Raw genomic sequence first — 15,975 nt, 5'->3', positions numbered from 1 at the left:
CCTCAGGGGAGACATCTGCTGATAATGGGCTATTGAATGTCACTGCATGGCTGAGAAGAACTGTAACATCCCATTGTGAGATGTTCCACCCGGAGGGAGGAGCCAAGCATTCCTACCTGCATCTAGTCTTGAGATTCTGGCCCACCAATACAACTTTTCTGGGCTGGATTTTCCCAGAGGAACAGCTGCCTCTTCCTCTTCCTCTTCAGAGGAAGACTCCCATTCCTACAGGATCACTTCTCCAACAGAACCACACCTGACACTCCTGGAGGACTGCAGCCACAATTCCAATTGGACTGTGGCTGACACCCTGTCCAACAGGGTGTCAGGTTTTATTCTGACTCTGTTAGTGTTGTTTTAGTTCACTGCATTGTTTATTTTATCTTTTAATTTTCTTCCCTAATAAAAAACAGTCATTCCTGCTTCCATATTTTTACCTGAGAGCCCCCTTAATTTCAAATTTATAACAATTCAGAAAGAGTCTACATTTTTAAATTTCAGGGGAGGCTCCTGCCTTCCTTAGAAGACACCTGTCTTTCCAAATTAAAACACCTCCTTTCTCTCCTGCCTTCCTTTGCCTGCTCTGTTTCTCTCTCAGTGTCTCCTTTGACCCAGGGAAGCTCTCACCAAAGACCCTGCCCTGATTTCATTCCCAATCCATGAGCTACAACAACCATGAGTGAAGTTATGAAGGCTGGCAGTGAAATGTCCCTGTAGGATCTTGCTCCACTTGGCTTTTGGCCCTTTCTTAAGAGCTTTGCCTTCAAGGGCAGGAACATCTTTTTCTGGCTGGGAACTGGACCCTGAGAGCGTGTGCCATGGATCCCAGAGGGGCATTCCCGAGGCTCTCAGGGTGCTGCTCCTGCTGTGCCTCCCAAGGAGCTGTGCAGGGCAGGGGACAAGGTGCAGCAGCTGTGTTGGTTCTGCAGTGCCACAACAGCCCCTGGTTCCAGAAGTTTCTGCACTGCCATCAGCAGTTCCTGGGTTCCATGATACCCTGCTGTGTCCCCCATGGATATTTGGTGTCATGAAGTTCTTCAGTGTCACAATGGCCACCTCGCTCCATGAGCTTTTGCAGTGTCCAAATGGCCTCCTTGGATGGGCAGTGTCACCATGGACCATTGGCTCCATGCAGCCCCGCTGGGTGGACTCCTTCGTTCCATGAGGTTCTGGGGGTGTCTCCATGGTCTCCTTGGATCCACAGTGTCACAATGGGCCACTGGATCCACGTGGCCCTGCTGTGTCACCATGGCCCCTTGGTTCCATGGGACCCCAGGGTCACAATTGACTCCTTGCTTCCATGTCACTCCCTCAGTGCCAAAATGTCCCCTTTGTTCCATGTGGGACACAAAAGATTTATAGAAACATTGAGGAAATCCTGCTTAACACAGCTGGGAATATCTGCTTGCATTCTAGAAATAGGTTAAAGGTGAGGATGGCAGCAGCAGCTTCCATCTGCAACAGAGGTCCAGGGAAAGGGCAGGGACAGAGAATTCAGCTGGGAGACTCAGAGAATTCTGCTTCCAGAGATCATTTCTGGCCACACTGTCCCTTGTAGAAAGGTGACACAATTCCAGGCAGCCTGTACTGAGCAGGTGGCTCCTGAGTGGGGTTTTGCGGTGGTGTGTCTTTATTTGATTTTTGTTCAATATCTGTTTCCCCCCCCGCCCCCATCCCTAATCTCCGCCTCTCCCCAGTTGTCAGTCTTCCCTAGCTCTCCCCTAACCCCCTCATCTCCAAGTTGTCAATCCTCCCTTTCCCTGCCCCTTTCCCTGGAACCTTCCCTGTCATTCATCCTAGCCCCCTCCTCTGCTTCCAGAGCATTCCCTGTCTGTTTAGTGAGACTCAAAACCCTATTGCTTATTTTGTGTTATTTCACTTCCCTGCTCCCCCTGATAGGTTTGTGATATGTTAGTTCTGCCCTAAACTCCTCCCCTGCTGTTCCCTCATTGGTTGCTGTTCCTACACCCGTCTCCCTGAATTCTTGTATAAAACCTCTGCTCCCGCTCCCGAGGGGGTCTTGGGGCTCACTGAATAAAATCATCCTGTTCACCCCCAAGTCCCGTGTCGCCTCCATCTGTTCCCGCACCACCGACTGGGACTGCAGAGCTTCGCAGGGGGAGTGGCCGCCCGTTCTCTTCCCTCTCGCAGCCCAGCACGCCACCGCTCAGGGAATCGCGGCGAGGGGAACGCATTGCCGCACTACAACAGGGTTTGTTGTTCAGGAAACCTGCTCAGGCTTTTCCATTCTTTCCTTCCCACGAGGAAAACTTCTCCTGGGCCTGTGTGCAGGCAGAGCCCTGAGGAGAGCTGGTGGGACACGGTGCAATGGGCTGGGACGTGGAGCTGCAGAGCTCAGGGACAAGGTTCTGCTGCAGGGCACAGGGATGTCAGTGCCAGGTGGGTGATGTCAGACATGGTGAGGATGGGGGTGAGGAGCAGCTTGTCCAAACAGGGTCAGCCCTCAAGGGGCTCATTCTTCTATATGCCCAGACCTCCTAAGGAGAACTTCAGTGTCAAGATCACCTGGGGAATGCTTCTATCAGCTCTTCTCCGAACTGGGAAATAAAAAATGCTCTGTTAAAATAAATAATTAATGTTTTATTAAAACTCTCTTCTTAAAGGATCTTTAAACTGACTCCAATCTGCTGTACAGGGCCTGAAAACTTGTAGAGAATTGCAGGAAGAGGAAGCCCGCCCCAATGAGGGTTTTGTGTACTTTAATGAGCCCTACAATGGATCTTCAGCTGAGTCCAGGAGACTCAGGCACTGAGAGAAGACTGAAAAATCTGCTCAAGGAGTCAGAAGCAAAAGTCCAAGTCCCTTGGAGCATCACGGGGCCCCACTGAGGACAGGGACTGCCAAAGGCTCCCCAGGGACTGGTGAGAGCAGATCCTTGAGGCCAGGATTGCAGGGAGCCCAAGGCTCAGAGCAGGGAACTGCAGTGCTGAGCAAGGCCTGGGCTGGCTGGGGGAAGCAGAAACGCCAAGCCCTGAGCCCAGCCTGGCACAGCAGGGCCTGTCCCTTACAGGTGGCTCGGGGCTGTTTGTGGGGCAGGGGGATGTGAGGGGCAGCAAGGACAAATGTCACAAACCTGTGTGACCCTGCAGATCCTCATGGAACCAAGGGGCCAGTGTGACACTGTGGGGCCTCATGGAAACAAGAGGCCATTGTGAGTCTGCAGGGCTGTAACACCCCAGAACACTTTGGGGTCACCAAAGGTTCCTTTACTTGATTTTGTTGCACAAGAGAAACACCAGCCAGATATTCTCATCATGGCCAGATGCAAAGAATATTTTGGTAGGACGGGACCCACAAGGATCATCAAGTTCAGCTCTTAAGTGAATGACCCAAACTGGGATTAAACCCACAACCTGGGCGATACCAGCACCATGCTCCAACTAACAGAGCTAAGAGGTCAAAATTACACAAATTTTTACTGGCAAAATATAGACAATCAAGGAGCTTGAGCAAAGGGTTTCATACAACATCCACTTCAACATAAAACTCTTATCATAGCATTAACTTCATTAACTTTGCCCACTTTACCTAAAAACCTTTAACCCTCAAGATGTTAAATTACCAAAAAATGTTCGAGGTAAGCAGGATTAGAAGGAGAAGAAATAGAGAACAGCAGAAAGGCAGCTGATCTATAGAAAGACACACACACAGGCACCAACTACTCAGGTTCCAGAATCACCAACAGAGGAACCCCAGGAGAAGGCAGGATCCAGACCATGGGCTGGCCTCGTGCTCCGGCTTTTAACCCCCTGGGCCTCCATGGGCCCGCCCCTGGGGTGGGACTGCCAGGTGATTGACCAATCAGAGTCAGGGTAGGCACCAGCTGCTGGTGTGTGATTGGTTGACAGCTCAGCCAATCAGCACTGCCCCTGCTGTGTGATTGACAGCTCTGCCAGGCCAGGCTGGGGGCGGGGCTCTGTCCCACCACAAACCAAGGCCTGACCCGCCCCCGGCCCCACACGGGCATTCCGAGCATCCCAAGGTGTCTCGGGACATGGATCTCATCCAGCCTCTGATAGCGACCACGGGGACACTGGGGAACCTCATGGAACCAAGGAGCCATGGTGACACTGTGCTGCCTCATGGAATCAAGGGGCCATTGTGAACACAGAGACCCCAAGGAACCAAGGGTCCATGGTGACCTTGTGCAGCCCACAGTGTCACAGAGGAGCCGTTGTGACACAGGGAGGGCACACGGAGCCGAGGGGACATAGTGACACATCGGGGCTTAGTGGAACCACAAAGCCATTGTGACATTCCAAGGCCTCATGGAAGCACGGGGCCATTGTGACACTGCAGAAGCAAGGGGAACATTGTGACACTCCAGGGCCTGATGGAACCAAGGAGACCATTGTGACACTGTGGGGTCCCACAGAATCAAGGGAACATGGAACGGGTCTGTCTGTCTGGGCCTCCTGGGGAGCACCTGTCAGGTCTGGCTGACCTTGGCATGTCGAGGGCTGCTTCTCATCTGTCCCTGAAGCACTGGGGCTCTGGGCTTTCCTTCCTCTGGGAGAGAACTGTCCTGCTCTTCCAGGGACCCAGGGCCAAAACCAGGATTCCTTCTCCAAATTTTCTTATATTGCAAGGATTGTTTTTAGATGAAATCTGCCAGGAGAGACAGGTCTGGCTGCCTTGGCCACCTGGGGACCATCTCTCATCTGCCTTTGAAACTCTTGGACCATGTGCTTTTCTTTCTTATGGGAAGAAATCATCCATCTCAACTATGCACCCATGGATGAAATTTGGGATCTGCCTCCAAAATTTCCTATATCCAATGATAGCTCCCAGACAAAAGCTGCTAAGATAGGTCAGAGACATGTCTGGCTGGCCTTGGCTTCTGAGGGCTGGCACTCATGTGCCTCTGAAACACTGAGGCTCTGTGCTTTCCTTCCTCATGAAAAGAACTCTTCTTCCTGTCCAGGTGCCCACAGCCAAAATTGAGATTTGCCCTCTAAAATGCCCTGTGTCCAAGGATAGCCCCTAGACGAAAGGTGCCAAGGTCTGGCTGGCTTGGCCTAAGGGGGGCCACCTCTCATCATCTTCCAGGACACTTGGACTTCACACTTCTTTTTCTTATAGGAAAAAATAATTCATCCTGTCTAGGTGCCCATGGCCAAAACTGGGATTCCACGTCCAAAACTCTGTACATCCAAGGATGCTCCCAAGTGAAAGCAGCCAGGACAGAAAGGTCTGGCTGCCCTTGGTCTCTTCTGAAACACACGGGCTGCCTCTCACCTGCTTTTGAAACACTGGAGCTCTGTGCTTTCCTTCCTATGGAAAAGAACCGTCCTTCTTATCTACACAGAAATGGCCATACTTGCAGTTCCACTTCCCAAATTCCCTGTATCCAAGAGTTGCTTCCAGACAAAAGCTACCAGAACAGAGAGGTCTGGCTGCCTTAGGGCTCTGGTGGCCACCTTTCATCTGCCCTTCAAACACCATTGTTCTGTACTTTTGTTCCTATGCAAAGAACAGCCCTTCTCCTCCAAGTGTTCATATATGAAATTGGGATTCCACGTCTATAATTCCCTATATCCAAGGGTTCCTCCCAGACAAAATCTGCCAGTACTGACAAATCTAGCTGGCCTTGGCTTCTGCTGGCTGCCCCTGCCACACTGGGGCTCGGTTCTTCCCTTCCCATGGAGATCACTGTGACACTGTGGGCACCTCATGGAACCAAGGGGATCATTGTGGCACCACTGGAGCCCATGGAACCAAGGGGCCATGGTGACACCGTGGGGCTTCATGGACCCAGAGACCATTATGACTCTGTGGGGCCTGATGGAACCATGGAGACCATTCTGACCCTTCAGGGCCCCGTGTCACCAAGGGGGCCTCACCTCAGGTCCTCCTGGAAGCAAGGGACCATTGGGACACTGTGGGGCCCCATGGAAGCGAGGGAACATGGAACAGGTCTGACTGGCTTGGCCTGCCAGGGGCCACCTGACTTGTCTGGGTGATCTTGGGATGTCAAGGGCTGCCTCTCATCAGCTCCTGGAGCACTGGGGATCTGTGCATTTCTTGCTATGGAAAAGAATTCTCCATCTTTTCAGATGCCCATAGCCAATACTGACATTCTGCCTAAAACATGCCCTATATTCAAGAGCATCTCTCAGAATAAAATCTGGCAGCTCTGGCTGCCCTTGTCCTCTGGTGGTCAGGCCTCTTCTGCCCCTAAAATAGTGGGGCTCTGTTCCTTCATTCCTATGGAAAAGAATTGGTCTTCATGTTCAGGAACCATGGCCAAAATTAGAATTGGCCACCGAGCCCGGCCAGGGTCATGGAACCGTCTGCAGGCCCCGGGAGATATTGACCCTTCCACTGCTGCCATCCTCCCTCCAGTGAGAGAAAAGGACACAGGGCAGGCACACAGAAGAGCAACATGAAGACACCAAGGTAACTGAAGGGGAAGGTGAGTTCCAGATAGGAGGGATGAGGGGATGCCTTGATCTTGGGGCTGAAATCCTCTGCTAAAGCTATGGAGAAGGATGTCATTGATACATCAGACTCTCCTTTTCTCTATAAGGCATTGAAAAGTATGGGGAGATGACTAGTTCAGCAAAGGCCTCCATGCTAAAGTAAGCAAATGTTGCAGTAGCTGTGATCCCATGAGAAGTTTGAACAGCCAAAGAGTAGAGTGATGAGACCCTGTGCCCTCAGCGTGAGAAGATCTCCGTTCCCAGAGATGATTTCAGAAAGAGATGAAGGGAACTTTTGCTCTTAAACAGCTGATCTTTAAACTAATACACCATAAATTGATATGGCCCCTAAACACAGCTGTGGGAAAACTGTGAAAAAATGGCATGGACATAATGATTGCAGATCTTTCCAGGTAGCTGTTATTCATGGAAATGAAAAGCCATAAGATAAATGGTTTCTTGTGGAGAAGTCTCCATAACATTAAGAAGAGGAACTTCTCTCCCTAAGTGAACTGAAGAAAGACTATCCTAGACGTGGTAAACTGACTGAAAATTTTAGGTTTTGACTCTTTAAATGGTCACTAAGGAAGAAGTGGTTGCATGAAGAGGAGGAGAACTGTTCTGAAAGTTTTGTTCTGATCTTTATTACTCTTTCTTTTAGTTATTGTTAACAAACTTTTCTTTATCCTCTTAAAATTTTAGTCCACTTTGCCTTTCTCCTAATCCGATCTTAGAGCAGGAAATTCGTAAGTATATTCTAGTGAATGTACTGGTAATTAACCAGCACTGAACCAACCACACTAACTAATGCATTGACCGAGAAATCTCAAACTGGTGAACCAAAACATCTAAAGAAACTTCCTGATGAACTGCCCCATACAAGAGAGAAATCAAGGCAGAGCCATGGTTTGTTAGGACTTGCTTGATCCTAAGGAGCCCCGTGGTGTATTTGGAGCTGAGCCCTGGAACCTCAGGGCCTGAGAGGAGATTGCACAAACCTTTCCCGGAGTCAGAGTCAGAGGAAACACCCAAAGTGTCACAAGGCATTAATGGGACCCACTGAGGTCCATCCCTAACACAGGCTCCTCATGGACTCCTTGGAGGAGAGAACTGGAGGCCAGGATGGCACAAAAAACTCTCAGAGACTCAGTGTGGAAAGGAGAATCCAAAGTACCTTAAAAACCTTGAGTATCTCAAAGTATTAATGAGCCCCCTGCGTGTCAGTATAATGCTCTCAAGGAACTCATTAAAGCAGATAATTGGAGGTCATGATTGCACAAACCTCTCACAGAGTCTGTATCAAAAGGGAATCACGAAATACCTTAAAATAACTGCAGTACCTTGAAAAATTAATGAGTCCCACTGAGTGTTGTTCATGACAAAGCCTCTCCAGGGACTAATTACAGCAGAATATTGGAGGCCATAATTGCAGAAACCTCTTAGAGACTCCAAGGCAAAAGCAAAAGCCAAAGTCCTTTGAAAAACCTGCAGTCCCTGGAAGCATGAAGGAGCCCCCAGAGCCATTCCTGACCAAGACTCCCCAGGGACTCCTTCCAGCAGATCCTTGAGGCCACTGGGATGTGGGCTAGGGAGGGATGCTGAGGGCAGGACCAGGGGCTGACAGTGCCCAGCCTGGCTGGGGCTGTGCCAGGAGGCCCCAGGGCCTCAGGACAAGGTGTCTCCTCACAGCCCTTGGTGGCACAGACCCTGCTGTGCCCCAGGGCACCAAGACTTGGCTTCTCTTTGTCCCCACCTGCCATCAGTGCCTCCAGTTCTCTGCTCTGCCTGGGGCCTGAGGACACTTTCTCAGTTGTGTCCCTCAGTGGGACCCATTAAAAGTCCAAGAAACTTTGGAGTTGGATTCTGACTTGGAGTTCTGAAGAGGTTTCTGCAGCTCCCTCTCAGGGCCTGATGTTCAGGGCCTGAGCACAAAGCCCCAGAGGGTCATTAAAGTCCTTGTGCTGTGTCTGTGCTGCTGAGCTGGGCCAGGCTCCTGGCACAGAGGGTGATCCTGGTAACCAAGCAGAGCTTCAAAAGCACATTTCTCTTGCTGAGCAGCTCTTCTGCCAGCCCAGCAGGGCTGGGGCACTGCCTGCAGCCAGCCCGGGCACAGCACAGAGGCACAGAGAGCTTCAATCAGTCAGGGCTGGGAAGGGGCTGACAAGTGCCTGGGGCAGAATCACTGCCAGCCCTTGGCACAGGAACCTCTGGCTGCAGGACAATGCAGCTGCAGCTCCTGGAGAGATCTCCTAAAGCTGGAACATCCCAATGCCCACAGACCCTGTGAGTGCATTCTCTGCTCATCTCCTGTGCAGAGCAGCCAGGGGTGCCCAGGGCTGTCCTGCAGAGCAGGGTCCTGCAGCCCAGGGCGCTGTGCTGGGCCAGGGACTCTGCTGCCTGCCAGGGACAGCTCTCAGCCAGCCCTGGAGCTGCTCCCAGCGCTGGCCAGGAGCTGTGGGGGGAAGGAGCCACCCTGAGCAGGGCAGGTGCTGCTGCTGAGAGGGGTTGGCTGGGGCAGGGCTGCTCCAGGTCCAGACCAGCTCCAGAGGGCACTTCCCAAAGAAGGTAAGCCTGGGTTTGCTTTAAAGGTCAGGAGCTTTCCTGAGAGTGTTTTCAATTTTCTGCTTGGAGAAAGATGATGAAGTTGTGATGATGATAAAAATATTTTTGCTTTTTATATATTTTTCATATATTCATAGTTCTGTAAATTACTGTTACGTAGTTTTAAAATTATAATCCTTAACTAACTCTATTAAACTCTTAAATAACTCCTTTTAACTACTATTATATATTTAATGTATTTATGATCCTTAATTAACTCTAGTATGTTTCCTTACCTTCTCTTAGATTTTAGAACTATAACCTGTCTAAATACATTTTTCAAGTGCTATATAATCTTTTTATCAGAGAAAGAACCCACAAGAAGAGTATTTTGGGTTTTGAATGTGAGCGGTGATAAGAAAAACTGGGACAAAGAAGGCCCTGGACTTATTCCAGTGGGTTGAGCCAGGGGTGTGTAACTGGGTACTGAATCTCCCATTGGATGTTCCTGTCAAATATCCTAAATAATCAACATTAACAAATTGTTGAAATCAGGGGCTGGGTGTGCCTCATCCCCACTGGGACACCTGGAAGCTTCCAATAAAGGTCTGGTTTTAACTTCACTGTTCTAACACTGTTGCAAGGGTTCTTTTTTTCTCTTTTGATTATAGACAACAGGGGAATGAGAGAAGCAGAACAGGACTTGTAGTCCCAGAATCACAGAACATTCTGAGTTGAAAGGGACACACAGGATCATCAAAGGAATGTTTGAACATTTACAGAGACTCCAGAACTGTGACTTTGGGTGGTCAGTGTCTCTGCTGGGAGCCTCCCAAAGGGCCTTCAGCCACTCCTCAGCCCTGGGCAGCAGCAGCATCCCCTCTGCAGGGCCCAGCAGGGCTCTCCTGAGCTGCCCTTGCCCAGCTGCACACAGAGCCTGCCCCAGCCAGGGCCCTGCACACAGGCAGGTTTCTGTAGGGCCGGGCCCAGGGCACACAGGGTGGGATGGGCTCTGTGAGCGCTGGCAGGGACAAGGCACCTCTCAGGAGGGGATGTCCAGGCCCAGGGAGATGCTCAGGGAAGCAGAGGGGGCTGAGCAGAGCAGTGCTGGGGGAACAAGCCCATCCAGCCCCTCACTTGCCCTCAGCCACAGGGAATCCTTTGCCTCTCACATCTCTCAGTGGCAAACTCTGAGTGCAGCAGGAATGCTGGGGATTTCTGACCTAGAGAGCCAAGAATGATGTGTGGGTAGGAAAACAACTCCTAAAACCAACTCTTGCCCTCCTTTAGGTCTGGGAGTGCAGATGGTGTCAAGCCTTTCTTCAATAGGAGTGATTCCCCTGACAAATCCTGAATATCCAGCCTTGTCCCTCTGCCACAGGGCCACAAACCCAGGGCAGCAGGGCAGGGATGGCTCCTCCAGAGCCCCCACGCACAGGCCTGGCTGCTCCTGGCACACTCAGCCAGCACAGCTGGAGCTCAGGCAGGGACCTGGGTGAAGGTTTTCCCAGAGCAGGAACAAGGGTGTGTGAGTCCCAGCAGGACAGGCTGCAGGGAATGGCCCAGGTTTGGCTCCAAGCAGCCTCTCCTGACTTGTCCCTGTCCTTTCTCCATGAACAGGTGCCCATGTGCAGCCACAGCAAATGTCCAACAGCAGCTCCATCAGCCACTTCCTCCTGCTGGCACTGGCAGACACGCGGCAGCTGCAGCTCCTGCACTTCTGCCTCTTCCTGGGCATCTCCCTGGCTGCCCTCCTGGGCAACGGCCTCATCATCAGCGCCGTAGCCTGCGGCCACCACCTGCACACGCCCATGTTCTTCTTCCTGCTCAACCTGGCCCTCAGTGACATGGGCTCCATCTGCACCACTGTCCCCAAAGCCATGCACAATTCCCTCTGGGACACCAGGAACATCTCCTACTCGGGATGTGCTGCACAGCTCTTTTTCTTTCTGTTCTGTGCAGTAACAGAGATTTCCCTCCTGACCATCATGTGCTACGACCGCTACGTGTCCATCTGCAAACCCCTGCACTATGGGACCCTCCTGGGCAGCAGAGCTTGTGCCCACATGGCAGCAGCTGCCTGGGCCAGTGGCTTTCTCTATTCACTGTTGCACACAGTCAATACATTTTCCCTGCCCCTGTGCCATGGCAATGCCCTGGGCCAGTTCTTCTGTGAAATCCCACAGATCCTCAATATCTCATGCTCAAATTCCTACCTAAGGGAACTTGGACTCCTTGCTTTTAGTGCTGTTTTCTTATTTGGTTGTTTTGTGTTCATTGTTTTCTCCTATGTGCAGATCTTCAGGGCTGTGCTGAGGATCCCCTCTGAGCAGGGACGGCACAAAGCCTTTTCCACTTGCCTGCCTCACCTGGCTGTGGTCTCCTTGTTCTTTAGCACTGGCACAGTTGCCTACCTGAAGCCGCCCACCATCTCCTCCCCATCGCTGGATCTGGCCCTGTCAGTTCTGTACTCAGTGGTGCCTCCAGCCCTGAATCCCCTCATCTACAGTCTGAGGAACCAGGAACTCAAGGCTGCAGTGAGGAGACTGATGACTGGATGGTTTCAGAAGCATTAAACTGCTGGCAAATTTCTGTAAATCACATTAAATAAAAGTAATCTTTGATACTTCCTATTAATTTCATTATGGAGGTTATTTTCCACCTTGTTTTAGGTTTTTCAGTTTGTCCACAAAAAAGTATCATTTTTTGTGTCATTTCTCATTTTGTTTCTCTCTGTGAAACCTTCCCTGTGCCCACAGACATTTTCCATGAGTGGCTGCACTCTTAAAGGCTTTAAAAGAAACTGAAGTGTCTCCCAGCAGAGTTTTCTGCAGAGATGCCCTTTTGTTGCCTTCTCTGGAGCTGCAGCTGCAATGTCTGTGTGCAGAGCTGGGGCAGATCAGGGCTGGCACAGCAGCTGCGCCCAGGAGCAGCAGCACTTGGTGCTGCCAGTGCTGCTCCTGTGCCACTGCCCCGCTGCCCTGGTGGCCCTGGTGTTGCTGCAGGGCCTGAGTGCTCTCGGGGCCGGGCACAGTCCTGGGGGTGGCAGTGCCGGGGCTGCAGCAGGGACAGGCCATGGGCACTGCTGGGGCAGCGCTGATGCCTCAGGCCAGGGCCTGGGGGCTCCAGGCTCCTTGCCCAGGCTGTCTCAAGAACACGGCCAGGCCAATGCTCAGCACAGAAAACCCCCGTGAGCAGCCCCAGGCTGGCCGTGAGCAGGCTGGGGGCAAACAGCACGGCTGGTGCTCTGCAAGGGCCCTGGGGGAGACGGGAAGGAGCAGCAGAGCAGGGGCTGATCCATCCCCAGTGCGCTGCACAGCCCAGGGCAGCGTCCCAGAGCGTCCTCATGGAGCTGCCAACAACATCCCCCCTCTTTAGCCCTGGCCTCTGCCCCAGCTCACAGAGGTGCCGCATCCTTGCAGGCACAGACACGACAGCACTGGCTCAGCAGCCCCTGTTTGCATTGCACACAGCAGGTGGGAGCACCCCCATGCTGGTGCTGTGGGGACATGAACCTGAGGCAGCACAAATGCCATCAGCCCTTGGGGCCAGGAAGGGCTGGGGGACACCAGGGAAACCACTCAGCTTTGTCCTGGCCTCTGCAGTCAGCCAGAAAGTTTGTTCCCATCAGCTGGGAGTTTTCTGTCCCACTGCAGATGCTGCTGCTCAGAGCCAGGGCTGTCTGGCAGCTATCCCCAAACTGCCCTGAACATTTCCTTGGCTTCACCTTTGATTTCTTTACTCTTCCTGCCACAGATTTCTTCCTCTTGAACACCCCTGTTCCCTCCCCTGCACACAGCCCATCCCTGTTTGCCCTTTCCTCTCTGGCCCCACTCCCCATTGCAGTTCCTGACTTGGCACCATGGGAACGTCCCTTGGGGAGCAGGATCATCCCACAAGTGCTGCAGGAATTGTCTGCAGGCTCCTGCAGTGCCTGGTGCTGCTGCCTTGCCAGAGGCACCCCAGGCCAGGGGGCACATCTGGGCTGCTGTGTCTGGCTGTGGGGCTCCCTGTTCTGGGCAGTGAGGAGGAGCTGCAGAGGCTCTGCAGGACTGACAGGATGGGCTTTGAGGCTGTGAGGAGAAGCTGAGGGACCTGGACTGGTAGAGCTTCTGAACAGGAGGCCCAGGGCTCCTCCTGCAACTGCTGCAAGGGTGGTTTCAGGGAATCACAGAATCCATAAGGTTGGAAAAGACCTTGGAGGTCATCAAGTCCAACCTGTGCCCTGACACTGTCTTGTCTCTTCTGAGCCTCCTCTTCACCAGGATCAACAACCCTGGCTCCCTCAGCCACTCCTCACAGGACTTGTGCTCCAGACCCCTCACCAACCTTCTTGCCCTTCTCTGCATACGGTCCAGCCTCTCCATAAATTGAAGAGGCTTCCTAAATTAGGGGTCCAGAACTGGACACAGCACTCGTGGTGCTGCCCAACCACTGCCCAGCACAGGGCAAGAATCACTGCCCTGCTCCTGCTGGCCACACCATTCCTGATCCAGGCCAGGAGCCATTGGCCTTCTTGGCCACCTGGGCACTCTGCTGGCTCATGTCCAGCCTGCTGTCCATCAGTCCCTGCAGGTCCCTTTTTGCCTGGCTGCTGTCCAGCCCCTCTGTCCCCAGCCTGTAGCACTGCAGGCGTTGTTGTGGCCAAAGTGCAAGACCCGGCACTTGGACTTGTTAAACCTCACCTTGTTGGATTTGGGCCCTGGATCCAGCCTGTGCAGGGCCCTCTGCAGAGCCCTCCCACCCTCCAGCAGATCCAGACTCCCAGCCAGCTTGGTGTCACCAGAGTTCCATGAGTCCCCAGAGTGTCCCAATGGTCTCCATGATTCCATGAGGCCTCCCAGTGTCACAATGTCCCTTTGGTTCCATGGGACCCCTTGGTGTCACAAAGTCCCTTGGATCCTTGGGCCCTGCAGTGTCACTATGTCACCATGGTCCCCCAAGGCCCTGCAGTGTCACAGTGGATCCTTGGTTCCATGAGGTCTGGCAGGCAGCAATGCTCTCCTTGGTCCCACAGTGTCACAATGGCCTCTTGGTTCCAAGGGCCACCACAGTGTCAAGCATGTTTCCTGCATTCCGTGAGTTCCTGAGGGGCAGCACTGGCCCCTTGGTTCCCTGAGGTCACAATGGCCCCATCATGACATGAGGTCCTGCTCTGTCACAAAGCTCTGCATGGTTCCACAAGGCCCTTCAGGGTCACAGTGGCCTCTTGGTTCCATGAGGCCTCAGAGTGCCACAATGAATTCCTTGGTGCTGCAGTGTCCTGGAATCTGACACTTCCTAAATTGGGGACCCCAGAACTGGACCCAGCACTCGAGGTGCTGCCCAACCAGTGCCCAGCACAGGTGAAATAAGGATGAAAAATAAAAACCCCACAATTCCAATAAAGATTTGTAAGGAATGGTATGTTTATTTACAGCACTGGACACACTGGGGACTCATTGCCCTTCAATGGACATGCGCACCCCTGAGAAGTCCCAAACCTTTTTTATTACCCTTAATTAATTTCCATAGGCATAGAATTTCACAATAGGTTCATGCATATTCATTTTGATGATTTCATGTTGCACTTAGAGCTAGTTACACTTGTTTCTGTCAGAAAGTACAGAAAGAACTCCTGGGTCACTCTGCGTGGTCTGTTTAAAGGCCCAAGGAGTCTTTCTTATCTCTTTTTAGTGTGGAAATTTGCATTCTTTCTCTTTAGCTGGGGCAACTTTGCTTGTGCTGCAGTTACCAGACTAAACAGCATATTTCACTCATGTTAGCAAGCTCAAAGCAGCACATTTCACCGAAATCCAAATGGATTTCTACCCTGTTAAATTTTCACTCTGTCTCGCAGGGGAAGAATCACTGCCCTGGTCCTGCTGGCCACAACATTCCTGATCCATAGGAGTGCCAGGGGTTGGATGAGGGAAATGGGGGAGGTAGGGACAAAGTGTTATTGATTGTCAGCCATGAAGGATCATGATTTTCATATGTATTCAGATTGCATAACAAGGTGCTGGGGGTCAATATCAATTGGATATTGCTGATATCAAGATATAAATAGGAAAAGAAAAGTTAAAAGGCAAAACAATTCTCTCTGCATTGTTTTCAATATAGTCTATCCACTTTGAAGACACTTCTGAAATCTGGTCCTGTCCTGACTGGGCCAAGGGCTACAGCATGAGCCATCTCCTGCTTGATCTGGGTGAAAGCTTGTTGCTGCTCAGGGCCCCAGTGGAAATTGTTTTTTTTTGTGGGCGACCAGGTAGGGAGGGCTCAAAATCTGGCCATAATTGAGAATGTGCATTCTCCGAAAACCTATGGCACCTAGGAAAGCTTGTGTTTCCTTCTTGGTGCTGGGTAGAGACATCCCAGTGATCTTATTGATGACCTCAGTTGGAATCTGACTCTGTCCATCTCGCCACTTTACCCCAGGAACTGGATCTCTCAGGCAGGACCCTTGACTTTGCTCTTCTTGATGGCGAAGCTTCCAGCAGAATCTGGATGATCCTCTCTCCTTTCTCAAACACTTCCATTGCCGTGTTCCCCCACACAATGATGCTACTGATGTATTGCAGGTGTTCTGGAGCCTCACCCTTTTCCAGTGAAGCCTGGATCAGTCCATGGCAGATGGTGGGGCTGTGTTTCCACCCCTGGGACAGTCGGTTCCAGGTGTACTGCACACACCTCCAGGTGAAAGCAAACTGAGGCCTGCATTCTGCTGCCAGAGAAATGAAAAAAAACGCATTAGCAATGTCATCAGTGGCGTACCACTTTGCTGCCTTGGACTCCAGCTCGTGCTGGAGTTCCAGCATGTCCAGCACAGCAGCGCTCAGCAGTGGAGTCACTTCATTCAAGCCACAATAGTCCACAGTCAATCTCCATTCTCCATCAGACATGTGCACAGGCCAGATGGGGCTGTGGAAGGGTGAGTGGGCCTTATTGACCACCCCTTGGCTCTCCAGCTCACGGATCATTCTGTGGATGGGGATCACGGCATCCCAAT

At 51.9% G+C, this 15,975-nt stretch overlaps 1 protein-coding gene across 1 annotated transcript; it reads left to right on the top strand.

Moving 5' to 3' along the window:
- Positions 1–10,521: 10,521 nt before the first annotated feature.
- On the top strand, positions 10,522–11,881 carry LOC116184765 (olfactory receptor 14J1-like). The gene has a single exon (XM_031507810.3). It carries the CDS (start codon positions 10,628–10,630, stop codon positions 11,558–11,560), a length of 933 nt encoding a protein of 310 aa, XP_031363670.2. The 5' UTR covers positions 10,522–10,627; the 3' UTR covers positions 11,561–11,881.
- Positions 11,882–15,975: the final 4,094 nt, after the last annotated feature.

The sequence above is a fragment of the Lonchura striata genome, chromosome 35 (assembly GCF_050655825.1).
Source record: "Lonchura striata isolate lonStrDom1 chromosome 35, ASM5065582v1, whole genome shotgun sequence".
Classification (NCBI taxonomy): Eukaryota; Metazoa; Chordata; class Aves; order Passeriformes; family Estrildidae; genus Lonchura; species Lonchura striata.
This window is presented reverse-complemented; position numbering and strand designations above follow the sequence as displayed.